The sequence below is a fragment of the Bombyx mori genome, chromosome 12 (genome assembly GCF_030269925.1).
Source record: "Bombyx mori chromosome 12, ASM3026992v2".
In the NCBI taxonomy this organism is placed as follows: domain Eukaryota; kingdom Metazoa; phylum Arthropoda; class Insecta; order Lepidoptera; family Bombycidae; genus Bombyx; species Bombyx mori.
In genome coordinates, this window is record NC_085118.1 from 3169546 (window position 1) to 3196768 (window position 27223).

General features: G+C 35.1%; 3 protein-coding genes and 1 long non-coding RNA gene across 4 annotated transcripts; 3 read left to right on the forward strand and 1 right to left on the reverse strand.

Moving 5' to 3' along the window:
* Nucleotides 1–85: 85 nt before the first annotated feature.
* LOC101736014 (transmembrane protein 87A) lies at nucleotides 86–14711 on the reverse strand. The gene is made up of 11 exons (XM_004929386.5): nucleotides 14453–14711; nucleotides 13584–13644; nucleotides 10957–11045; nucleotides 10353–10532; nucleotides 9376–9525; nucleotides 7811–7986; nucleotides 6730–6837; nucleotides 5136–5354; nucleotides 3702–3822; nucleotides 2236–2383; nucleotides 86–355 (listed from the first exon to the last, which is right to left on the reverse strand). Exons 1-11 carry the CDS (start codon nucleotides 14540–14542, stop codon nucleotides 132–134), a joined length of 1566 nt encoding a protein of 521 aa, XP_004929443.2. The 5' UTR covers nucleotides 14543–14711; the 3' UTR covers nucleotides 86–131.
* Nucleotides 14712–14987: 276 nt separating this feature from the next.
* Nucleotides 14988–17773, forward strand: LOC101736149 (mesoderm induction early response protein 1). Its single transcript, XM_004929387.5, has one exon. It carries the CDS (start codon nucleotides 15199–15201, stop codon nucleotides 16411–16413), a length of 1215 nt encoding a protein of 404 aa, XP_004929444.1. The 5' UTR covers nucleotides 14988–15198; the 3' UTR covers nucleotides 16414–17773.
* Nucleotides 17774–18963: 1190 nt separating this feature from the next.
* LOC101736285 (KIF-binding protein) lies at nucleotides 18964–22010 on the forward strand. Its single transcript, XM_004929388.5, has 2 exons — nucleotides 18964–20817; nucleotides 20930–22010. The coding sequence occupies exons 1-2, from the start codon at nucleotides 19860–19862 to the stop codon at nucleotides 21748–21750; spliced, it is 1779 nt and encodes a 592-aa protein (XP_004929445.1). The 5' UTR covers nucleotides 18964–19859; the 3' UTR covers nucleotides 21751–22010.
* Nucleotides 22011–24271: 2261 nt separating this feature from the next.
* On the forward strand, nucleotides 24272–26861 carry LOC134199914 (uncharacterized). The gene is made up of 2 exons (XR_009974577.1): nucleotides 24272–26032; nucleotides 26519–26861. It is a non-coding gene; the product is annotated as an uncharacterized LOC134199914 (long non-coding RNA).
* Nucleotides 26862–27223: the final 362 nt, after the last annotated feature.

The window sequence follows — 27223 nt, forward strand, 5'->3', positions numbered from 1 at the left end:
ATAGTAAAAAAAAACCTTTTCCTGAAATTTTTTTAATTTTAAAACTAGAACTGTTTTAGTTACAGAAATCAAATTAAAGTCTTGGTAATAGTTACATAATACTTTATTAAAGAGACTTTGCTTATCACTACCTACTGCATTTTGGAAACTTCGAATTTCGTGTTAATGATCTCTTCGTCCGAGTCCAAAAGCGGAAGAGTACTGGCCGGTATGTTCTCCTCGACCCAACGCAGGTCTGATTCAAGAGAATTAGTGTTGGGTTCGGGCTGAGAGTCCCGGCCCTCTGGGTCCGTGTTGATGCTCGATCCACGCATCTTGACTCCGTATGCATCATTCACGAATTGCTCCTCTTCCTCTGTCAATTTAGATATATAGATAATAATATATAGTTCAGTTCCTTTATCTATATGGGAAAAAAAGCTCATACTACACTGCTGGTGGTGGCTCATTCTACTGGTGAAAGAGCGTCTTGTGAGCCCGCACGGGTATGTACCACACAGCCCCGCCTATTTCTGTCGTGAAGCAGTAATGCGTTTCGGTTTGAAGAATGGGGCAACCATACTTAGACCTTAGAACTCATATCTCAAAGTGGGTGGAAGCATTTACGTTGTAGATTTCTATGGGAAACTTGAGACAGGACGGTGATTTCGTTCTTTTTTATTGCTATGGATGGACGGGCTTACGGCCCACCTGATTTTAAGTGGTTTCGGGAGCCCATAGACATCTACAACATAAATGTCGCCACCCACCTCGAAACATAAACTCTAAGGTCTCAGTTTTTACAGTATAACGGCTTCCCCACCCTTCAAACCGAAACGCATTACTGCTTCACTCACTCATCACTATAAAATTTAGATTTGTATTTTTGTCTGCTGTCATGAAGCGATGCAGAGATCTTATATGTGGACACGCGATTAGCGTCCTGCCTTCCGATTACAGCAGGAAAAAGAACAGCAATATTTGTTTGTGTGAAGCGTTATCTTCAAATAATTATCTCTAACCAGGGGGTTTAATAAAAAAAAAAAACTTTTGTACTTCAAAGTTGTTGGCTATATCTTGTGCGTATGTACAAAAAGGGTAAAGGACAATGTCCAAAAGTGGGCCAACTTTATGTCAAAACTATTTGTACTTGAAAAACTATGCCTTATTTTTTCACGTTGTTTAGTTTATGTATCAACATTTCTTTCAACCTGGCATTGTTTTCCAAAAAAATAAATTACTTATTTGATAACATCCCAAAACTATCCATGCCATAGTTTTTAAATTCGCCAATAGGCAAAGGGCTTAGCCCATACAGCTTTATAGCAAACCTATATGCTGTCAAACGAAAGAGTTGTTTGTGACTTGAACAACAAATTAAAAAAATATAGCTAATGCTTATGATTCACAGGCTTCTTAGTTTATTTTTGTTCAATTCAATATTTATATATTGTAATAATAATTATTACTTAAAACCATGAATAATTTAATATTTTTAGATATTAATGATTCCATTAATAAAAATATCAATGGCCTACCATTACTTTATTCTTATTATATATGATCAGAGAGTTTTGGCAGCAACCCGAGTGAAGCGTCACTTGAATTTTTATTTTTATGTTTTTTTTATAGTTTATTGTGTAATTTGTATTATTTGTATTTGTAATATTGTGTATAAAAGGTCTGCGTAAACTCATGCTCAGTCATTGTGGTATTCGTCGAGTTGACGTCAAAACTCTCAAAAAGCAACAAAAAGAGATACACCGGCTTTTTATTGACATAAAAATATATAACTTCGACAGACTAGGCTGTATAGGCTACGCTCTTTGCCTACTTATTGGTGAATTTAAAAACAACAACAACAATATCGTTGCCGGCTTCCGGATTTTCATTTCATTTTATTATTATTATGAGGATATAATAATAAAACCGTTTAATAATAAAATGTACGTAAGGGCTTATTTCTAGCAACATTAACCACAATTAACTTATTTAATACTGTAAATAATTATGAGAGCGATTATTGATTTCGAAGAAAACAATGAACAACTTAATTTTAGCTACAGAAAAAAACAGATTTCTCTTAAACCTGGGTGAGAATATAAAAATCGTTTTCTGAATATGAAACGATATTTCTTTGTCTATCAAATTAAGTTAAATCCATCATGACAGGACAACTTTTTTTAGGGGCCCAAACGCCCATAGAAAATGGGCATTGTCCTTTGTGAGTTTTGAAGTTAGAAAAACATTAATTACCATCGTCGTCTTCCGCGTTGTCCAAAAGCGGAGTGAAAGCGTATCTTTGGTTATTGTTTGTCGGCCGCCAGAGTATCATGATCACAGTAAGTACACAAGCAAATAAAATGTGCCAATAGGCTTCGTCCATCCACACCTCCTTCCATTCCTGAAATAAATATGTTTTTTTTAAACTAAATTCCATTCCATGCCATTTCATTTTTGATTGTTGGCAACATTAAATTTATCAAAACATGGCCGAATTTTTTGGCGGTAACCTCAAGAGTGATGTTGTGTGAAATATTTTTTTCTTAATTAAGTATTTCTGTTGGTTTAAACGTTTATTTATTTATTTTATAGGGGCATGGACGGGCTCACGGCCCACCTGGTGTTAAGTGGTTACCGGAGCCCCCTAGACCACCACCAGGTGGGCCGTATGATCGTCTATGCCTACAAGGGCAATAAAAAAAATCGATTAAATCGAAACCCAAGACTGCTTCGCTACAAGAGCAAACGGGGCCAAGGAAACGCCCTATTAAACATGGTTGACGCAAATTAATAAATAATCAGAAGCAATTCATCTCACGGATCGTACCTACTTACGCATGACTTATTACTATTGTATGACCAAAAAAATTATACCGATACAATAATCCAGTTCGTAACTTTCCACATAAATTTTATTGAACTGGAAATTGAATTTATGTTGGCAACACAGTACTAGTAGTAGATAGCACTAAAAATAAGTATGTACTTGCTCAGTTTTATTTTTATCAAAAAATCCTTTTTTCGTAAAACAATATGGAGACGAATAAAATTATTGATGACTAGCTGTAACCGCCCGCTTCGCTGGGCATTTAAAATTAACATTATAATTTATTGTCATTATTATTAGGGAGTCCAACACTCATATAAATATTAGCCTATCCATTAAGTACATGCATTTTCTACATAGATACCAATCGGATGCATGGTTCAATAGTTATAACGGAACATCCGTAAAAACCACTGCAGATTTATATCTAATATATAAAATTCTCGTGTCACGGTGTGCGTGATTGAACTCCTCCGAAACGGCTCAACCGATTTTCGTGAATCTTAGCGTGCATATCGGCCAGGGTGGAGAATCGGGCAACATCTATTGTTCATCCCCCTAGATGTTAAGGGTGGTCCACCCCTAAATTTTATTTTTTATTTTTTAGACAATTTTTTTGTTTTTATTTACTTTATGATACAGCATACAAAAATACATACATCCCAAAATTTTCACCCCTATACGGTCAACCCTTATTTTTTATTTGTTAATCCTTACACACTTATAATAAATTAGTTTTTTTTTCTACACTAGAAAGTCCCTAGAAATCTTATATATGGCAAAACAACGTTTGCCGGGTCAGCTAGTATTAGTATAGATTTAAAAATTGTTACATAATTTTACGGCACGTCTCAAATTTGAAGATGCAATTGATTGTGTTATCGACACTCACTGTGATGCAGTTGAGGAATCTGAACGATTTAATGGAATACAGCATGAACACGACGGACGATATGACGGCGAATATCAGCGTGTTCGTGAAATGTTTGTACAGAGACAGTTTTATGGCGTTCCTGAAACAAATAATAATATAATCGGTATCAACAAATTTCACAGTCCATTTGTGAATGAACAAAAAGTCATCAATACGTTTAAATGATGTTCACGTACGTAAGCGGTGCGAATTGGTTTTTAGGTTTAACCCTTGGAGCGCGCACCGTCGATATATCGACTCTCTATTAATGCGTATAAAGTCGGAATATCGACTAAAGCGCAGTTTGATTATAGGTATCAAACTGTATGGACGTGTCTTAGCGCGCGCAATTATAACGTTTTTAAGAAGTGAATAACATTTATAAATAACAATTTAAAATTATTTTGATGTGAATTTAGCATAGATTTTTTTTAAGTTAAGGGTTTTAAAAAGGTTTTTCAAAAATTCTTTAACAATTTCTGCAAAATATCTGAAAATAAGGTCATCTCTAAAAGGGTTAAAATAATAATACACCTATACGAGTCTGAACATAGACACTATAGAGTTCATTGCGAGCGATCTGAACGCCGATGCCTTGACAGTTCATACATCCCACGTAATGGTTACTTCATGACAATTGTCGACATGAGTTATTTGAGATCCACTTTTCCTAAGTTTTATAGAAAAAGAGAGGGTAGTTAGCATAATATTATCTAATATCGACGAATAACACCATAGTCGTCAAAATCGTCAAAAATAACAAAATAGTAAAATAATTAAACCACGGCTAAGGCGTAAAGTTTTAATACGGTTAGTTTTTAAGCTTATTAGTACTGATTATTTTTGCGACCGAAATCATTCTCTTAATTTTAATAGATACCGATTTGTGTTGCGAAAGTTTAAGCGAAACTTCATTCCATTTAATTGACAAAGAGACTTGGCTGTATCGAAATTATCGGAATGTGATACTTTTTACTGGTGGTAGGACCTCTTGTGAGTCCGCACGGGTAGGTACCACCACCCTGCCTATTTCTGCCGTGGAACAGTAATGCGTAGGGTGCTTTTGAAGATATTATTGAAATAATAATTCCTCTACTCATATCTGTCAGAAAAATATTTATAACTGATAACAGCATGCACCACACGCTTATTTTTTGCAATAAAATCACTTAAAATTAAAATTAAAAAATTAATAAAATTAAAATAAATTAAAATTTCTTACACTATTTTTAATTCAAATTTATTAAAATTTATTTTCTATTTTTTAGTTGAATTTCAATTTTTTCAATTTTTTTATAATATTGAATTGTCATCGGTCCTCGATAAATCTACAAAGTTTGAATGAAATCTGGCCGTTTAGTGAGCCAAAATTGCGTCTAAAGGGGTCAGTTACAAACATACAAACATACGTACCTCCTGAGCTGCAGCGTGCGCATGGTGTGCGCGAGCGACACGAACACCCACCAGCAGATGGCGCTGTCGAGCAGCGAGAGCGGCACCTCGGACAGCAGCAGGTCGCGGTTGGAGCGGTCCGCCTTGTGGTGCAGCCGCAGCCACGCGTTGATGCCGCCCAGCACCGCCCACAGCGCGCCCGTGCCCGCCACGCGCTGCAGCGCCGGCCCCAGCCGCGGCCTGCAGCCAACACGAACGACGTATTACAATCTAACCCACCTGGTCTTAAGTGATTACTGGAGCCCATAGACATCTACAACGTAAATGCGCCACACACCTTGAGATATAAGTTCTAAGATCTCAGTATAGTTACAACGGCTGCCCCACCCTTCAAATCGAAACGCATTACTGTTTCACGGCAGAAATAGGCAGGGTGGTTGTACCTACCCGTGCGGGCTCACAAGGGATCCTACCACCAGTAAACTGCAAGACTTGCCCTGAGCTTCTCGCCGGATCTTCTCAGTGGGTCACGTTTCCGATCCGGCGGTAGATTCTGCGAAGCACAGCTCTTGCTAGGACCAGTGTTAGCAGCACTCCCGGTTAGAACCCCGTGAGCTCACCTACACACTAGGGTAAAGCTGAAATAGCTTTTCAAGACTATCACCATAGATAGGGGAAAATAAAAGCGAGACTATTTGAAGAATTTTTAGCCAGTGCGTATGAGGTCTTTCCAATGCAAAATTTAACTTGTTTACGCTATGAGACCTTATAAGCCTCAAAAATGATTTCGAATATACCCATACCTATAGAAATGTGGACTTATCGCCTTACGCACCAAGTGAAAAGTTTTGACTGCGGCATCAAAGAATAATCGCGTGTGGGGCTTTTAAGTCGCATACGTGAAGCAAAAACTTTGTAGGTACCCCTTTTTACGAAAATTGCGCGAACGGAGGAGTATGAAATTTCCCACACTCATAAAGAATGAGAAGGAATGCAGAATGCTAATCTTTTTTGAAATTGAGGCCGTCAGCGTAAAAGTGGCCAAACCCACAATTTTTCATATTCGTGCTTATATATATTGCAATTTATTTAATACATTTTGATGCAAAAACGGTTTATCCCTAGTTTCACAAGTAAATAACAGATGGCTTTGTAATTATTTTTGCGCGAATTGTTTTTGGCTACGAAGCCATGTAAACGTAAATTCATACCTCATTATCTCCATACTAACTATGAGATTTCGCCAAGACTACACTACATACAAATAATAATAAAGACAAACAATATTAATCTATTCTCAATTTGAACACAGGCTTTAAACAATAACAAAAGTTTGACAGTGAACAAAGAATATATACTTATGTACAAATGTGTTGGGTCAAATATATGGTAGTGGGTATTATGTTTTTTTATTGATATCATGTATGTATTTCATATCCATAATTAAAAAATATATATAAAGATGTTCTGCACTCCTGTTCTATATTCTGTATAAGTGTGAGTAATTTCATACTCCTCCGTCCGCGCAATTTTCGTAAAAAGGGGTACCTACAAATTTGATACTTCACATATTAATATTATAGAGATGAGCAACGTAATAGTTATGAAGGCTTACTTGACGATGCCGAAACCCAGAGACACTATGATGACCAGCATCCGCGCCAGGGCTCGTTTCGCGACAGACACCCACTCCGCAAACATGTACGCCTCGGCGTTAAAATAACTGCAATTATAATTAAAAAAAAACATTTCCATACAAGGTTTTTTTCTATTAAATAACTAATTAATTTACTTAAGCTAATTGGATATAACAATAGATAAACAAAAACACAGATTCGCCTACAACAGAATTTGCCAATGAAACTTAAACATTAAAGTGGCAGCCCTGAAATGTCTACAACAGTAGACTATTGTACGCACTTAACCACTTAAGACTGTGGTGTGATATAGTTAAGCCCATACTCGGACTATTTGGCGGGAACGCGAGGGGTGAAGTTGTGTGATTTGTTTTATTTTGTCTATTTAATGGTTTTTTTCAGTTTAAACGGTGGTTTATTAACTGTTTAGTATCCGTGAAAGAGCACAAATATGGGAAAATGAAACAAAGTCGCTGAACGTAACTTCTCGGGATCGTCCAAAAAGTCCACTGAAAAAGTCTCAGTAAATGACCATCATTTTACTGAGATTATGTTTCATTTCAAATAATCTCATTTCATTTTCATTTCATAATATCTTATATAAAAAAGTATTCATTAAAATTAAAATAAGACTCGACCTAAAAATCTTAGTTATCAGGTCATAAAACCCCTTAAAAATATTATTATTAATTAATTTGTTTGTTTTATTAATTGTAATATTTTAAGTTTTACATATTGTCACTTTTAAGCAATAAATTAATTTCAGTTTGATATTTTTCTAGTAATTATGTATTTTTGTGTATCTGAAGTAAATATGTTGTATTCTTTGTACTAGGAGCTTGAGATATAGGTTTTATTTCCTAGTTCAAGCACAGATGTAATTTTTTTAGTTACAACGGCTGCCCCACTCTTCTAACCGAAACGCATTCCTGCTTCACGGCAGAAATAGGCAGGGTGGTGGTACCTACCCGCGCAGACTCACAAGAGGTCCTACCACCAGTAAAAAGATGTAAATGTATGATGTAAATTATGATTGTGTGTTCTGAAAAAAGCCCATACCCAGATCTATTGATAGATGAGTAGACCCCGTAGTAAGTGGCCGTCTCGACCATGCCCAGCAGCGCGACGCCCCCGATCCAGTACTGTATGCGCAGCAGGTCGCGCCACTGCAGCCCGCACACGGCCAGCCAGCACGCGCACAGCACAGTGTACACGCCGCACATCGTGCCGAAGAACTGCCAACGATAGCGCACCGTCAGCCGCTTCTCGCAGATTCGCGACAATGTGCATTCCGATTGTGGGTACTTTTAACACCTAACCCATAGACACAGGTCAATGAGTTTCTCGCCGAATCTTCTCAGTAGGTTGTGATTCGGTGGTAGATTCCCTCTTGCTAGAACTAGTGTGTTTTTTTATTGCTTAGATGGTTGGACGAGCTCACAGCCCACCTGGTGTTAATTGGTTACTGGAGCCCATAGACATCTACAACGTAAATGCGCCACCCACCTTGAGATATAAGTTCTAAGGCAGTGATTCTCAACCTTTTTTTTGTTGCGGCACAGATTTAACGATTTCAAAATTTGGCGGCACACAAAAAAAAAAGATAAAAATTATTTACTTACTACAACACACTGCATAAATAGTTTAACAAAAAATTTTAATATACGAAATAAACTAAAATTTACTATAATTTTTTTTTGTGGATTTCAATATATATTCATGTTTAAAATATTTTTCTTTTAAAATGATATAATTTAATAATATTAACATTATTATATATTCGCAAAATTTGGCGGCACACAAAAGTGCCGCGGAACAGTGGTTGAGAATCACTGTTCTAAGCTCTCAAGTATAGTTACAAATTAGCAAATTCTCTCAGGTTGAGGCCGTGAACTCATCTACCCGTCCGGGCGTGAATTGGCTCCTTAGACTACCAACGAATAGGTAAAGGAAAAAAACCTTTAATCCTTTCGCTACGCCAGATTTAGCCGCAGTGTTTCGCACGAAATGGAACTCCGTACTGAAAGTTCGCAAAGGGCGGTATTTTGTGGCAGGTGACTATAGCCACCGATAGCGAAAGGATTAAATTGTGTAATTTTCAAAAAGAACATCGGAAGCTTTAGCATATTAGCATATTTAACCATATTTCTGCTGATTGCGTTAAAATTTCGATGCTCGTGTAAATTATTATTTTTGTGACTGGCAACACTTTTCATTCTGGTGATGTCTACATTAACTAAAAAAAGGATTGTGTGGTTTTATGAAACCACGGTAAAAGTGAAACTTTTTTTCACATTATAGACATTTAACTCTGACAAACAACATTTACATTAAACACTGACAAAAACAAACAAAATAGCGTGGTGCACTGGTACAAATGGGTAATAGTCTATACACTACACGGTCAGCTGCTGCGAACTATAGGCGCCACCATATTGGCCTTGGCTGCTCTGACGAGCGCCTTTCACTTTATCCCTACTCCGCGGCCGATCGTCACGCGACATGCAACACACAGACGAAAAACTGAGAGGATGTAATAAAAGTTTCACTTAAAAATCAAAACTAATTATTATACAGAATGCGTTACGTGTATGAAACGAACATCATAGAGAAGCGTGACGTACCGGAAGCAGGGGCCATATTGCCGCGGCCAGATATCCAGATGGCGCCACCATCTCGATTCGTACGAATGCTTTGAACTTCTGGTTACTCCTCACGCGCATCTGTAGCACGTACACACCCTCTTTTTCGACGATCAATAGAGGCGGTAGTTTCTGATAAAATATTAAATGCAGTCAATACCCTTTGCCCAAGGCTTTCAAGTAAAAAAAAACTATAATTATAGCTCTTATTCTAATGCAGTTTAATTCTATGAGAAATACAAAAACGGTTTCTCGGCTAATTGAATAGCTCATTTTGGACCAACGTTAGGACATGGAGCAGCGCGTTGTATTCTATCTATATCTATACGAATATATAAATCTACAGTGGTTTTTACGGGTGTTCCTTTATAACTACTGAACTATGCATCCGATTGACTTGAAACTTGGTATCCATGTACAAAATACATGTAATTAATGGATAGGCTAATATTTATATGAGTGTTGGACTCCCTACACCAGTTGCGGGGGCGTTAATGGTGAGAATCTTTGTGGGGGTGAGAAATAATAATGTTAATTTTAAATGCCCAGCGAAGCGGACGGGTACAGTTAGTCAGTTTATAAAATTAAACGGTCTCTTTTAGTACAAGAAAAGCCGAACGTGCTGTATCCATCTTTTTTAAATCAAGCGCATACCTTTAAAATACTAAAATCGAAAAACTATTTTTCCATTACATTTTAGAAGTTTAAGAGAGAGAGAGAGAGAGAATACACTTTATTGCACAAGTTACATTCAAAAAAACAGTCAAAAAGCACATATGTACAATAGGCGGTCTTATCGCTAAAAGCGATCTCTTCCAGACAACCGGTTAATTTACAGAAATTCTGTAAAATATAAAAATATAGCAGGTATGTTGCATAAAGTTTAGCATAAACTAAGAACTTTGGTTTGAGCCACTTCGATTCTATTAGGTGCGATGTGTAACTCTGGAATCACTCACAGATTGCGATGTTATGGCCGTTTCAATTTTATCAACGGGCTGATCCTTCCCGCCGTCGAACACAAGCGAAGAATTACTGTGACACGTTCTTGTCTCTTGAACGCTCATCGCTTGGTAAGACCTACTGGCGTTGACGTCTCTCGTTGTGCGTTCCAAGCGATCGGTGCACGTAACTATCCTCTGGAATAACAATAACAGGTTTTTTTTATTGCTTAGATGGGTGGACGAACGCACAGCCCACCTGGTGTTAAGTGGTTACTGGAGCCCATAGACATCTGCTACTTAAATGCCGACACCCACCTTGAGTTATGAGTTCTAAGGTATCAGTAGAGTTACAACGGCTGCCGGACCCTTCAAACCCAAAACGTATTACTGGTTTACACGGCAGAAATAAGCAGGGTGATGGTACCTACCCGTGCAGACTCACAAGGATATTCGGATCTCTTTTATAGACCAATGTGTTTGTGTACGGGTAGGATACGCAGGTTTTATTACCTTCGATAAATAGAAATAAAAAAAAACTTAATTGACAGAGAAATCTTTAGTGCCTTTGTTTCCTTAGATACGTTGCTATTGAAAAGTAATAGTACAAAACAAGATGTACCTGTTCAAAATAATGTAAGTATTCCGGAGAACACATTTCAGGTGTCCAATCGTATGTGATGTTCAATGGTACAGCTGCATCACAGTGCACTGAAAATTTTATTAAAGTTTGTAAACTTATTTTCTATCACTATGTCAAATCACTTAGTGAAAAATTCTGTAGAATTAGATGATAATGCATTCCTTGTAATTTTCATTCAATTATAAGAATAATATTGTATATAATAAATAATAATTAATATATATATAATAAATAAAAAAATGTTTTTTGCTTAGTTGGATGGACGAGCCCACAACTCACCTGGTGTTAACTGGTTACTGGAGCCCCTAGACATTTACAACGTAAATGCGCCACCCACCTCGAGATATAAGTTCTAAGGTCTCAGTATAGTTATAACGGCTGCCCCGCCCTTCAAACCGAAACGCATAACTGCTTCACGGCATAAATAGGCAGGGTGGTGGTACCTACCCGCGCGGACTCCCAAGAGGTCCTACCACCAGTGATTACGCAAATTATAATTTTGCGGGTTTGATTTTTATTACATGATGTTATTCCTTCGCCGTGGAAGTCAATCGTGAACATTTGTTAAGTACGTATTTCATTACAAAAATTGGTACCCGCCTGCGGGAATCGAACACCGGTGCATCGCTACATACGAATGGACCGGACGTCTTATCCTTTAGGCCACGACGACTTCAAATAACTGGAAACAAATCATGCACTGTCACCCGGCCTCAATTTAGGTACACCAGAGACTGATATATGTTTAAATATATATGTACCTATGTAGATAATATACACTCAGATAAAGAGCAAAAAACCCATTTATAACACAATTTTTGCCCGATATGGGAATTGAACCCACGACCCACGACCCGCGGCGGAGAAGTCAGCTGCGCCACTGGGTCAGTCTTATTATCTCTAGACGCGGGGAAACCCTAGGCGCGGGGACCTCGTGGGAGAATCGGACCCCGGCTCGAAAAAAAATAATGACTTGTTAATATTAAGTTATCTTCATCTTATTCAAGAGTATGAATAGTTATTGATAGAATTTTTTTTTGAAATTTGCAAAAATGAACTAAGAATTTTTACACTACAACTTAAAACTGTACCCCTCAAATATGGCAGAACTCTTTGTTGATTAGTAGTTAGTGATCTGAACTCAATTACCCTTTATGTCTCATATGTGTATTATTCCAGCTACCTTAATGTAGGCGAAAATCCTAGTTGTTAAACAATAAATACTTAAATATTAAAAATATGAAATATGAAAAAAATATCATGAAACTACAGTTTTAACTTAATATTGATGTTACAAACTCTACATTCCTCAGTCAGAATGCTATGAAACATATTGTGAAGTCACAAGTATTGATCTATGACGCATTTCAAAAGAGGGTCTTTTATATATCTGATATCTGCAAATAGTTATCAGTTAACCAACATAATTGTAACTGCTGAACTATCAGATTGTGTTATCTGAGTTTTTCAACTTATTTTTAACGTAAAAGTACACTTTAAATTGGTTTCACTATACTTTGCAAGTGTGGTTAATTACCTCGTTAGGTATCTAATCAATTAGTGACTAACTATAGTTATTCCAATTCAAAGGTTATTGATAGAGTTTTGCTATTTGTTTTCCCAGTAAAGTAAAATTATGAAATTTGTGTTAAGTAACCAACATTAATTATTAACAATTTCAGTTAATTATTAGTTCAGTTAGTAGAAATTATGAGATAAAGTGATAAATTCAACTGTAAAATAACTATGAGACTGATTATTAGATTGAAATTTCAATAAAATCTTTTTGCTATGTACAGAACATCACACTGTAATAAATAGTTTTAAATAGACAATTTCTATATTAGGAATGAAATAGAATGATAATTAAACTGAGCAGTCAATTTGAATTGACATGCATACAATGTCCAATTTGTCAAAATCGAAAGTAAAAGTAGATTCACAATCGGCTTGATAATTAAATTGACTTAGTCACTTATTTAACTCCTTATATATTTTTTTAGTTGATCTAATTGAAATAAGTAACAGTTATTGCCTGAGGCAGAATCAATTTTAAGTCCATTTTAAAAATATAAAAGATTTTTTTTTGGTATGACTGTTGGGTGACCATACTTTAAACTGCCAAAAAGGAAAGCAATCGTTTTCTTAAGCTGAAGATATATCTCACTATTAATTATCCCGGGAAAAATAAACCCGAAAGTGGAAATCTTGTGGATGTTGAAAGGCCAAATTTCTCCTGTGGACTATCTATAATTTAAAATTAGTTGATACTTTATGAATATCAATTTAAAAACTCCCTTCTACTGACCGAACTCTATAATTTAAGGACATCAAAAAATTAGGCAAAAACTTGGCTGTACAATCACTCACTATCAGGTGGTCCTACAAAGGTAACAAAAAAAGTAATAGTGTTACAATCTGCTTTGGATAATCTTTTTTTTTTAAATAAAACCTCATTCCCGTTTTGCCTCTCCTGTTGTACCTTGCCTTTGTGTGCCAAGATATAGTTGATTCAGTTTATCATCTGATTTAAGAAATTTGTAGTAGTTGATTTATAACAGATTTGTTTGTCACTTATTTTAAGAGCATTAATAAGTAATACTTACTTGCAATTATAAGCTTTGTATTCTTAAATAATGACTTTGCTAATGTGAAATGACAATCATCCTGAAACCAAAAAGTATATTGCATTACTGGGCATATTATGGTTTGATAGGAACTTGGGTGGTTCAGATTTCACAAGTAGAGTAGATCAGATTACATCCCTATGGTGGTGCAACCAAATTGGCAACTTAATGCCTATAAAAGGTAATTTGTCAAACAGCAAGTCTTATCTTGGGCTAGATTTATCCTAACCTAGTCTAATCTTATCTCCTTTCTTTTCTTCTTTTTGCTAACTTCTTTTCTTTCCATATGTCCCATAATAACTGGGTAACTAAAATCTATACTTAGGTATTTAAATTATTGGTATAGACAATAGATCTGTTATGACACAGCTGCTCCCAGTTGAGGATAAGATCAATTGGTTTCTAAAGTTTTGAAGCTATTTAATAATATTTGTTAAGAATATTGTAAGATTACTGCTTGTAGTATGTTTCAAACCCTGGCAGAGTTTCATCCTCAATATAAGTACATGGACCTTGTTCTCATTAAGATATGATTGTTATTTACAGTTATTACAGTTAATTATTAGTTTAGTTTCACAGCTTTTGGCTTGGGCCAAGGCTAAAGGGAGCCAAATCTACAGTTTTAACTGAAAATCATGTTTGATTGGACTATGTTGCAGCTATACCAGGTTATTATTTTCATGAACGTACACTAAGTAAAGATGTGACAATATTATCGTCTCTTTTTTTTTCAATCACTCAATTCTGACGACACGTTCAATACTATTTCTGTATCTATTATTTTTATCTAACTACCGCAGCTACCCAAGATAATTATGAAATTAAACTGAAATTTTATTTAAACTTACGCCACTAAGTTCCAAATCCCACTTTCCGACATCGGAAAAACTGTGCGTACATTTTACAATTACAATAAAAATAAGAAGCTTAAGAAACATTGTAAATTACATAAATGTACTGTAATATTATAAATATTTCATTGCAGTCAATATGTAACCAAGCAACATTTTCCAATAAAAATCTATTTTTTTGCATTAAGCCACAACAACGAATAATATGATCACCGCGCTTAGAATTAACTTTTCTGACATTGATTGATATTTGACAAATGTATGTGTTTTTTTGACAAAATATACATCGCGATAACTTTACAACCTATCTCCTCAAATATTAAGTGCATTATTTAAGATCTATCTGTAGACGTCGTTTGTTTACTTAAGTCAAGAATTATTAAATATTACTTAGATATTCTCTACTATAATACTCCATTTAAAAAAAAACATTGGCTTTACATACCCGTTGAAAATAATGAATTTTGTAATTATTGCAAAGCTTAGCTGTATGGTCAACGTCCTCTTGCCTGATTTTCAAGAAAAACAAAACGACCCACAAAAAGTAATTTGACATTGTGGTTGTCGTGTCAAAATATTTTTGTTTTGTTCTTGGAATATTTAATAAAATAATCGGTTATTGTGTTATTATTCTAATGTTTTATGTTTACTTTTATTACAAACCGTACATTTTGTTACACCTAAAGACTATTTATCATAATTAATGAAGTTAAAATTTCATCCAACTTGTTACTGTATTAGTCATGTCAGATTGCGCGCTGGTTACCAATGTAAGCGAACACGATGCGAGCATGGATGTGGGGAGCGACAAGTCTCTATTCGAGCCTACTGTTGATATGATGGTCAATGATTTCGATGACGAGAGAACTTTAGACGAAGAAGAAGCTTTAGCTGCAGGCGAGCAACAGGACCCTAAGGCCGAGCTCAATAGCCTTCAGAAGGAGGGAGATATGCCTTTAGAGGAACTCCTGGCTCTGTACGGTTACGACAGAAACATGGAAAAGCCAATTCCTGACCAAGTTCCAGAAGTAGTTCCTGAGGAAACTGAGAGAACGGAGAGGGCTGAGAGGACTGAGAGAAATGAATCTGCCCTTTCCCAATTATACAATGAGAATGCAAACCCTGAAGCTACTAGATGCCTTCGGTCTGGCTCAAGGCCTCCCTCTGAGGAGGAAGATGATTATGATTACAGTCCAGATGAGGAAGACTGGAAAAAAACTATAATGGTTGGTAGTGACTATCAAGCTGCTATACCTGAGGGTCTATGCAGCTATGATGATGCATTACCTTATGAAAATGAAGATAAATTACTATGGAATCCTTCTATTCTTGATGAAAGAATCACTGAAGAGTACATGCGAAAAGTGTGTGCTCTGAATTTAGGCACCGGGATTGAATTAATTCCAAAAGGAAAACAGCTTCGTGATGATGAAGAGGCCCTGTACTTATTGCAACAATGTGGCCACAATGCAGAGGAAGCCTTGAGACGGAAACGCATTTCTGCACAAACTCCACCTCACGCAAGTCTTTGGTCAGAAGAAGAATGCCGAAATTTTGAAAATGGCCTAAAAGCACACGGAAAAGACTTTCACTTGATAAGGCAGAACAAAGTACGAACTCGGTCTGTCGGAGAACTCGTCCAATTCTACTATATTTGGAAAAAAACTGAAAGGCATGATATATTTGCAAATAAGGCTAGATTGGAGAAGAAAAAGTATACTTTGCATCCTGGTCACACTGATTACATGGATAGGTTCTTAGAGGAGCAAGAGGCAAGTGGAGGAAGTGTGGTGCGACCTGCATCTCCATCGCCCATGATGGACTATGCAACCTCTCCTGTCACTCAACCCGACCCTCTTGCTCTTGGTGAGAAAGAAGTATTTTCACAGTTAAATACACATAACACACCCCCGAGGGCCATGTCGACAGAAGAACCAGAAGCAGACACTGGACCGTAATTTTAATTTCTCACTTTGTAGAATGCACTGTTTGTAATATACTTAAGTAAATTTTAAATTAGAAAGATAAAAAAATGCTGTAATATGTGTTTAATTCTGTGTTGATTTTATTTGAAATAGCTTTTGCTAAATTGTATATTTCAACCTAAATAATGAATATAGTTTATAGTTTATATGTCAATATTCTTACTGTAGACTTAAACTATAAGCAGTGGTTGTTTATGTACGTTAGTATAATAATGTTCATTGAAAAAAATGTAGAATGAAGAATGTCTCACTATAATCGTTGATTCAGGTGTATTGTTCAGTAACCGTGAAGCATGGAGCAAGAGCTTGTTTTTAAGTCACAAAAATAAAGTAATTTTTAAAAGTTTAAAATTCTTTAGGAATATTATCCATTAATACCTAATGTAGGTTAGTATATAAATATATCAATCTTAATGTTAAAAAAATATAGGTATAGAATTCTATCATTTTCTGTAGATGTGTATTAAGCTCTTGTGACATAGCTTTCAAGAAATCAATTTTAATGATTTTACATATTTAATTTTGGATTATCCAATTTGTAATTTAAATTAGTAATTTTCTAAAATCTGTATACTCTTTATAGACACAGCTATTGTGTTCATTAATTTTCTTAACAATGCAAACTATAAAAGTGAGTAAATGCTTGTGAGATTGTACACAGCGAAGGCTGCTTAGTCAGGGATGACTATAGATTGTTTCGAACAACTACTAACATAGATAAGACATTTAGAAACTTATTTTTTTTAACACCTATATGATACACAGACCTGTTTTTGTTCATTTTTTTTTAACACCTATATGATACACAGACCTGTTTTTGTTCATTCCTCATCTGCATGGATGCATAAATTAAAAATCGCCTATCTTTTGTTTGTTATTGTACACATAATTATTATTGTATCCATAAATAGTACCTAATTTTCTAATTTCATATATTAAATACCAATCTCAGATTTAATTCACTGTTTCATACATACAGATAGATAGGCTGCTGAAATTATCAGGGTTTATTTTATTGCCATTTTGCTATGGGATTTTAAAACGTAATAGACCTAAAATAAGATAAATTCCCTTATTCATAAATCATATTGACATTAATTATTTCTACAGTATTTTTATATTTCTGACTGGATTTTATTTAAATGAATGAGTATGGTGGTTTATTAGCATTTGATTTGTACAATGTACAAAATAATATTAATTTGTTAATAATATTTGTGAATAAGGGAGTAAAATAATTAAATTATGAATTTATGAATGTACCTGTCTATATCTAGATGGGTGTCGTATAAAATTGTGGATTATTTCATGAAAATAAACAGTGCAAAATGTTTTTGTTTATTTCACACTAGCTTTTGCTCGCGACTTCGTCTGCGTGGAATAGTTACTTTGGCATAACGCTAAATTTTACCCGCCTCTTCATTTACGTAGAAAGTGAAAATATTTTTGAATAATAGAATGTTGAGGAGTTATTTAAGGTACCAAAATCCCGTTTTTTATCCGACTTCAAAAGAGAAAGTTATCAATTCGACCGTAATTTTTTATTTAGATATGTTCATGGATTCCTCGAGAATGCTTGAACCGATTCTGATAATTCTTTTTTTTTTTTCTTCCAAAAGGTAGACTTCTCGAATGGTCCTGTTTACAACAGATTGATGATCGGATCTTGGAGAAATCCAGAAAAATCTTTAATTGTCAAAGCCTATCTTGAAGTGGTTTGGGTGTTTCAATGTTGTAATGAATAACGTATTTATTTATCATCTTCTTTATCAATATCATCTTTGTAAAAACACCTTCAGAAATAATGCTTTATTTTAGAACAAATTTGTATACCATAAAAACGTTATAGTGAGCCAACCTATATAGACATCGAGATTATATTAAATACGTACGTATAATGTACGTAGTACATAATATCTCGATGTATATAGACCTAATTATGCTGTCGCGGACTTTTTTTTAGATCTTTTAAAGGGGAACAATTCTCTCATACATTACTTTAGCGAAACTTAAACCGCAGCGCACGCAGTGGAAGCTCTCAAAAGGAACTAAAACCCCGATTTTGAAATATTCCTCATTGGTGCTCCGCTTGCATTGGTCTTAGCGTAATGTTATATAGCCTATAGCCTTCCTCGATAAATGGGTTATCTATCACTGAAAGAGTTTTTCAAATCGGACCAGTAGTTCCTGAGATTAGCGCGTTCAAACAAACAAACTCTTCAGCTTTATAATATTTAAAAAAAAAGTATAGATAATAATATCTAAGTTTGGAGCCATTAAAATTTTTAGTTACACTTCAGAATCGCTGTAGACAGTGACTACGGTCCTCCCTCTTTCTCTGAAGGAGTCAGTGTCAAGACAATTTTCTCTGAGTCTGAACAAATATGCATAACGCAGTTTGCGTCACTATGTCACGCATGAGAGTGAATTCCTTACTTTGTTTACTCAACTAGGATTTTGTGATGTGTAGGCTACGTTACCCCATTATAATGCTTCGGTAACAATTCTATTTTTTTTTTTTAGGATAGCTGTTGGCCCGAAAGCCTTTCCAGTTTCACCAGGATATGTGGGCGAGCAAAGGCTCAGCCAAGAGGGATGGGATTTGCTAACAGCTGAACAAAGGAGACCTAACAACTCCAGAACAGCTGCTTCGCGGATGAATGTACTATCGGATCGGAATCGCGATCCACTAAGAAACAGCGGGCTGATGGATGGGTTAGGTTACACGTCTAACTCTTTGCCGAGTACGATAAACAGGTTCCTTAAGCCAGTTCCTAGTGTTAGAAACAGTTCAACATGCGTGGGTTGGTTTACCTACTTATACTAATAAATACAAACGATGACATCTTAGATCGAATGCAAAAGGTAATGAGCGGAGGGGCTGTCGTAAAAAGACTGATGGACTGTGTGAAATAGGATATACGAGAGAAGTGTGTAATTGCAGAGATAAAGTATGATAGATCTGAGAGGAAAAAGAAGGCATTTTGCACCGATTCCAGATGTGTAGTAAGCATGTGACTCCGATAGTGAGTTATGGGCAAGAAGAAGAGTAGAATCGAGTAAAAATCAATAGTGTTGAATATCGATATAAAAATAAATTCCTAGAAACTACATTGTAACTTCACTAGTGTCAGTTGTTTAATTGTTCAGTTGTCAAAATGATTTTTAAACCTTGAATTTCATGAAATTTTCTCCACTCGATATGCACGTAGATACTATCAGTATGATTTTCACATAGGATTTTTTCTAAAACATTTTGTACGAAAGGTGTGTGAAATTTGAACGATATTTACTGTTAAACAATATCTGTTAAAATAGTTGTTGAATTTGATCTTGCAATTCATTTCACAACATCATACAACCTATGTTGTAACGCCGCATACAAATATTGATTGAAATTTCATTGAAAGTTCGAAACCATGACTAGAGAAATGAGTGCTAAAGAGATACTTAATGATTTTAAAGAGAATTATATTAAATTCCGGAAGCTACTTGACGAAGACAGCAAGAATGATCCTGAAAATGCACCATATTTTTCTAAGTACAAAGCTAAAGAAATATTGAATAATATGTATGTTTTTTTAAAGACCTTAAAGACTGAAGGTTCCCCTGTCGATGATACCAAACTCGATGCTATGATCGGATATGTTTTGTTGAACATTGGTATAGTAGAAATGGATACAGAGGAACCTACTGCTAGTGAAAAGAGTCTCAATGAAGCTGTTGATCTCCTTCTGGAAAATGCTCTAAAACCCGAAATAGTTGTGACACTTATTAATGTCTACAACAATATTGGAATCTTATGGTCCAACAGAGATGACCCTGAAAAAGCAAAAGCTTCATTGGTTAAGGCAAAAACTTTGTATGAGGACTTTAAGTGCACTCTACAGATGCCATTACCTATAGAAGTCATTATAAATTATGTTGGGGAAACTTTAATAGATGATTTTATGTATTTGGAAAAATCTTATACTTTGACCTTGTATTATTTAGCTCAGGTGTTTGGTGTGTTAAAGGAGAACTTGAAATCAGCAATATATTGTCATGTAACATTAAGGAGACAGCTGGAATATAATGATTATGAACCTATAGACTGGGCATTGAATTCAGCTACATTGTCACAGTTCTTTGCTGAGCAAAATGGGTTTTACCAGTCAAGGAATCATTTAGCAGCTGCATCAACAATCCTTGATCAATATAAGCAACTGTTGGAGGCTGCAGTTGATCAAGATGAGGAATACTTAGCAAAACTAGAGACTTTTAAACATAGGTCTGCAGATGTTGCTAGGTGCTGGGCCAAATACTGTCTTTTATTGATGATAGCTTCAAAAACTAGGCTACTGGATGATGATGAAAAACTATCAGAGTCTATTACAGGTCAGTTATGCATCTAATATTTCTGTATTTATCCCCTTGTCTTAATTTTCTTAAATCTATGTTTTATCTTTGAAATTTTAAAATAGCTTTAATATAAAACTCTTCATTTCAGATATGTCAAACCTCAGCTTAGAAGACACTGAAAACATTTGTGAAGGTAATCTTAAGAAACTGACTTTTCCGAATCTCGATGTTACAAAATATGAAAGCAAAATAGGAGATAAGTACCTCCTGACTTATGAAGATGCTAGAGCAATTTTTTTAAGTTGCCAAAACTGGTTGAACCAAGCCAAGGAATATTATAAACTAGAAACGTTGGCTTCAGATTATATAGAACTTATTTTAGATAGCTCTCAGGCATACAATAATCTAGCATTTTTTGAGGATAATGATGATCGTAGGGCTAAAATGTTGAAGAGGCGAATTGATATGCTTGAAAACTTATTGAATGAAATAAATCCTACATATTATTTACAATACTGTAGACAGATTTGGTACGAACTCGGTGTTGTTTACACAGACATTTTGAACATAAAAATAGATAAATGGCCCAAGAGCGAAGCGACAGTTCAAGCAAGAAAAAAAATTGATTTGCTATGCAATAAAAGTATTGAAAGTTACACCAACTTTATTAATTCGATAAACGATAAAAATGGAAAAGTACCTGCAAAAATTGACCAGGAATTAATAAGACCTCTGATAAATGCTCTTGTTGCAGTCGGTAGGAACAGTATGAAACGCATGGCTGTAAATAAAATAAACCAATTGTGCCATGTTCAGAAAAGCCTTGATTCATACCAAACTGTTGTGGACATCTGTGATACACACGAAGAAGTTGCAGTGATGTTCACTGAAGAGTATAAGTTATGCCAAGAAATGTGTCAGATTTTACCTTTAAAAATCAAGAAGTTGCAAACCGAAATTGCTGGATAGAAGAAATAGTTGAAACTAAAGAGTTTTATGAATTATTGTATGGTTATTAATAAGACTTGGTTTGCTTCATATTTAAAATATAAAAGTAAAAATCAATTTATATTCGCAAAAGTAAACATTCATTATTTTATTAAGTAAATGTTTTATGATCTCGATTACATTACATATTATTAACTATGTAATCATACCTGGCCAGGCTTTTGTTTGGCTTTGTTTGAAATTAATAACTTCCAAATTAAATAGATTTTGTCACAATTAAATGGGTTTTTAGTATAATCATGCTCGAAAAACGAGCTCTTTCTGAAATTAAAAATGCCTATGTTACTCCTTGAAACGTCGGCTATGTCCGTTAGTTAAAGCTCGTTCTGTGTGTTAAGTGCGAGATTTTTAACGTTTTTGATAGGTAACGTAAAAGCTAACTTTAATTTGTATGGCGTTTGAACATTTGCCTACGTTTGCCGCTAGGGGCGCTGTTTCAACTGCATACAAATGTAAGTGAATTTTTACACGATTGAGACCGTTAAAAAACTCGCACTAAGCGTACAGATCGGTACTAGCGTTACAGAGATTAGCCAAAAACAGACTGACTTTTTTTTTTTCTCTACCTATGCTGATTGCCTTGAGAGGCTATTTCAGCTTACCCTAGCGTGTTTAGGTGAGCTCACGGGGCTCAAACCGGAGAGTTGCTAACACTGACTCTAACAAGAGCAGTGCTTCGTAGAATCTACCACCGGATCGGAAACGCGACCCACTGAGAAGATCCGGCGAGAAACTCAGTGGGCTGTGTCTGTGGGTTAATTCGCTCGTCGAGCCCTTCGTCGCAAGCGACGGGTTCGACGAGGACGGTGACCGGTGCTTGTGGCGCCTAAAAGCACCGTTAATGGATCAGGAGGATCCGTAATGACGTGCTTTGGGCGACGTCGACGGTTTACCATTCGGTCTACTGGGTCGGGTATGTAGTTTCCAGCGGCCACGATGAGAGGGTTCTCATGTCGTGCCGTCTTCTCAAAATGGCGCAGCGATGCCGACTGTAGGTACTTACTAACTGAATCGAGCTCCAGGTCATCGTGGAGATCCACGTTCCTCAGGAACCATGGTGCTCCGACGGCTATCCTGCAGAATCGGGATTGAATAACCTGAAGGGATTTCAAGTTGGTGCGGGCTACGTGAGCGAACACTACGCCTGCTTACGTCATGACGGAGCGTATGCAAGTTTTGTAGAGAGTTACCTTATTACGGAAGGACAGTTTGCTTCGACTACAAAGCATTGGGTAGAGTCGTCCTAGTATAAACGCGGCACGGTCGCGTAACGTTTTAATATGGGGACGGAATGTCATCCCTCTGTCGAGGGTGACGCCTAGGTATTTGACCTTCGAGACCCACGGTATGGGCTGGCCAAAGAGAGTGATGGGGCTAACGGCGGAGGTGTTTGCGCGCCTATTAAGGAGTGGGATGCTCGAAGTGGTACAGCCTGACAAACACGATTTTTTTCGTATTCTAGTGATGTGATGTCGATGAGCGACGTCGACCACTCAGCATCAGGCGGGCCATAAATATTTTCATACGAATTTAGATGCTATTATGAAATTTAAATTTAATAAAAAAAAAATCTTGAGTTATGTGTACCATGACATGGGGTAAATTGGGATCCTGGGGTAAATTGGGACAAACCTGCGGAAGATTCTCAAAGTACCTGTAGCACGGAATCTACCTAATTTTGTTTATGTTAATATTTATCAATGTATAGAAGAAAAACCAAGTTAACTATGGAAGTACTAAATATGAGTTAAGTAGGTCCCAAAAATTCGTCAAATTAAATTGAAAATAGTGGTTGAAAAGTGCGTTTTAAAACAGCTTACAGAACTTTTAAAAAAAGTAATATTATCGTTGTTTTTTCAATAAGATCACAGTTTATATAAGTTTTTAATACACCTGGAAATACCACAACAAACGGTAAGTTGCAATATTCTTATTTTAAATACAATATTTCGACAAAATAAAAAATGTATAATTTTTCCTTTCTTTTTGGGGAAAATTGGGACGTATGTAGGGTAATTTGGAACGAGACTGGAAAAACTAGGGACGAGAAAACACAAAATTGGAACGCCAAAAGACAAAATAGGGATGGATTGTTAGGGTTGTCACTGATATCTTATAATAGATTTTTTAGCCTATACTATCACTCGATTGCGTGATGTAAAGAAGGTTAATGTGTTTATCAGTTAGTTTATGTAAGTACTATAGGTAAAAGAAAAGTATATATATAATTACATTTTTTCGCGACATTTACCTTATAATATCTGCCTGGTCGTATGTCCTTTATAGCAATAAAATAAAATTAAAAATTAAAAAGAACTCAAACGAATCAAAACTTTTGTTATTTCAGAATGATTTTTTTAACATTCACAACGCACATACAAATAAAAACAGGCCTCAGATTTTAAATGTAACATTAATTAAAAATCCGAGATATCTAGGTTCCAATTATGAATGAGTGAATTAATTGAGTTTAGTTATTTAGCTTAGAAAGAATTTCTTTTATTTTTGTTATTATAGGCAGTAATCAGATAAATCTGCTTTTTTATCTTATTCACCTGATATCTTACTCTTGCTCAAAGATTATTTTGAAAATGTTGATTAAATAAAATTGTATTATTGCATTTCCAGTCCTTTTGTTTTCTATTTTTTATTCTATTTTATCATTTGGTTTCAGAGTTGTGATTTTTAAGGAAATTAAATAATAATTTTCTAAAATATAACATGCACATACTTTTTTTGATCATTGTATTGTTGATTATCATTCACGTCACATCGCTTCGGAATAGAAACCAGCTTAATTTACACTATGTTGTGTATTGTGCTTAAATTATGGATTGTATTCATCATTTCGGTCCATATAAATAATTGTATGGCACCTACCTACCTACCTATATATCGCAGTACCGCGAACTGACAACCCTTACAAATATCCCAATTTAACCCTTACCCGTGTCAATTTACCCCAAATGCGGGGTAAATTGGGATGGCCATTATTTTTCCGATTATTTCTTTAAATTGAATAATTAAAATAATGTAACGGTTTTTATCACCTAGGTACGTTCAAGACTCAACTTATTTCTTTGGTTGAGCAGTGACTATTTAATTGGAACTATGTTAAAATTCAATCTGAAGTTCGATTTTGTCCCTATTTACCCCATTTTACGGTATCTACCTAATAAATATGACTACATTTAAGAGGTGAATGAAGTTAGCCCCTCAAAAAAATTTTTTTTTCCTGTTTTCTACTTATTTTCTATTAATTCGTTTGTTCATCATTTGTTCTTGATTGTTCACTGTTAATAATTGTTTGTTCCCCATTTATTTATTTTAAAAAAAATATTAAAAATATATCTAAAAGTTAGCCCCTCGATTGCAATTTTTAATATTTTTTCGTCCTTAATTACTCGTAAATATTCATTTTCGATTGTTCTTATATAAAATACGTTTGTTCTCTTTCGAAATTACTCATTTTTTGTTTAATTAATTGTATTAGTTGAATAAATGTATACAAAATATGTGTACTGCGCATGCCATAAGTGTATAATCTATGGCGCATGCGTCAACTATAATCTCAAATATAATAAGTGTATAATCTATGACTATAATGCCTAAACTTTCTACGCGGTTTTAATCGTGAAAAAAAAAACAATTATAAATCCTGAAGGATCAATTAATTGGTATACAGTTTAATTAAAAAAATAAAGAAATAAAATAATGTGCATTCGCGTAAAGTTAGACCAAATACATTTTTTCCATCCTCCTATATACCTATCGCTATGAAGGTATAAAAAAGATAGGTTAAGAGTTCACATAGGTAATATAAACAAATAAGTAAATATGTTCATTATTTATCTTTCAAGAGATAATGTAGGTATACATTATAATAACATTTTGACACAGTCGAAATTATATTCCTAACATTAGTAAAATAACATTTTAATATTTTTTTTATAGGTTATGTATTGAAATTGTTGGAAAATTATTTCATGTTTTAGCTGGAAAACGACATGGAGAATTATATGCAATACAAGATAATGAGCTCCATCAAATGAATTCGAATGAAACCAAACTGTTTACCATCCAAATTCGATTGTCGGGCAGATAGAAAACGAAAATTCACTCATAGTGAACCTCGGCCTGCATTTGTGAAACGGCAAAGACTCACTATTATCGAGGAAATTGAAGAGACGACTAAAAATGAGATGTGTCGTATTATTTATACCTTTGCCATCTTGTAGTCAAGGTAGGTGTAACTGTCAATAATTAGTTACACTCACAGATCTCCTAATCAAATAACAATATCAGAAAAAATGAGAATAGTTAGTTAGTTAGTGGAAGTAGCCAAAATGGGCAAGTGGATCTCAGTTCCTATTACATAAGGTACTAGGAAGTTTGTAAAAATGAAAATTTATCACAGTGTAATATCACTTACTTACTTTAACAGTGAAGGAAAACATTGTGATGAAACCTGCACACCTAAATGTTCTTAGGATTTTCTTAGGTGTGTAATCCACCAACCAGCACTAGGCCAGCGTGGTGGACTAAGGCCTAAAAACCCTCTCAATGGTAGTGAAGGCCAGTGTCCAGCAAGGGGATATATTATATGGGCTGATGATGATGACTAGGAAGTTAAATACTACTACTACTACTACGACAGTACACATATAATCCTATATATTTACAAACTATATGTTTGTTGGAAATTGCTAACATTATTTCATATTTCCAGATGTCCAGCCACTTGAAAATAGGTGTAGTAATGACAAAGCTATCCAAGTAGCTCCAGCACAGGAACACAAAGGCAAGGCAAGTGTGTATTGCCACATCACCCCTTAATATATCTGAAGCAAGTATAAGTAAACAATCAGAACCAGCAAAAAAAAAAAACTGTTGTTCCTGAGGACAAATTTGACAGTGATGAGTCAAATGCACCAGCAACAGAAGGATCAACTGTTGACTATGGGTTATAGAAGAAGAAGATTAATTAATAAATATGAATTAATTTAAATTATCGTGCAAAATTCGTGGTCAAAACATATGTGTATTTTATAAATAAATATTCATTCTCAGTATTAATGTTGTTTTAATCATCGATTGAAAAATTGGTTCTTAATGAATTTAGTTGGAGCTAAATGCTGCTTGGAGCTTAATACTTTCGAATAACATAAACACGTGACTTTAAGCATAAACATATTTTTTAGGTAAATACTTTATTTAGCTTTGCTGGATTTATCCAAGATTTCGACATACGAAAATTTCATACAGGAACGACGCTATCTGATTGAATACCCTTATAGAATTGAGCTTCGAAGAAAAGTTTATTCTTATTCTTTATTAGACTTTATTCTAGTTGCAGTGTCGGTTAGAGAAGCTGTGCAAGCTTCTCTAACCGATACTGCATGGAATAAATAGTCATTATAATTATAAAATATAT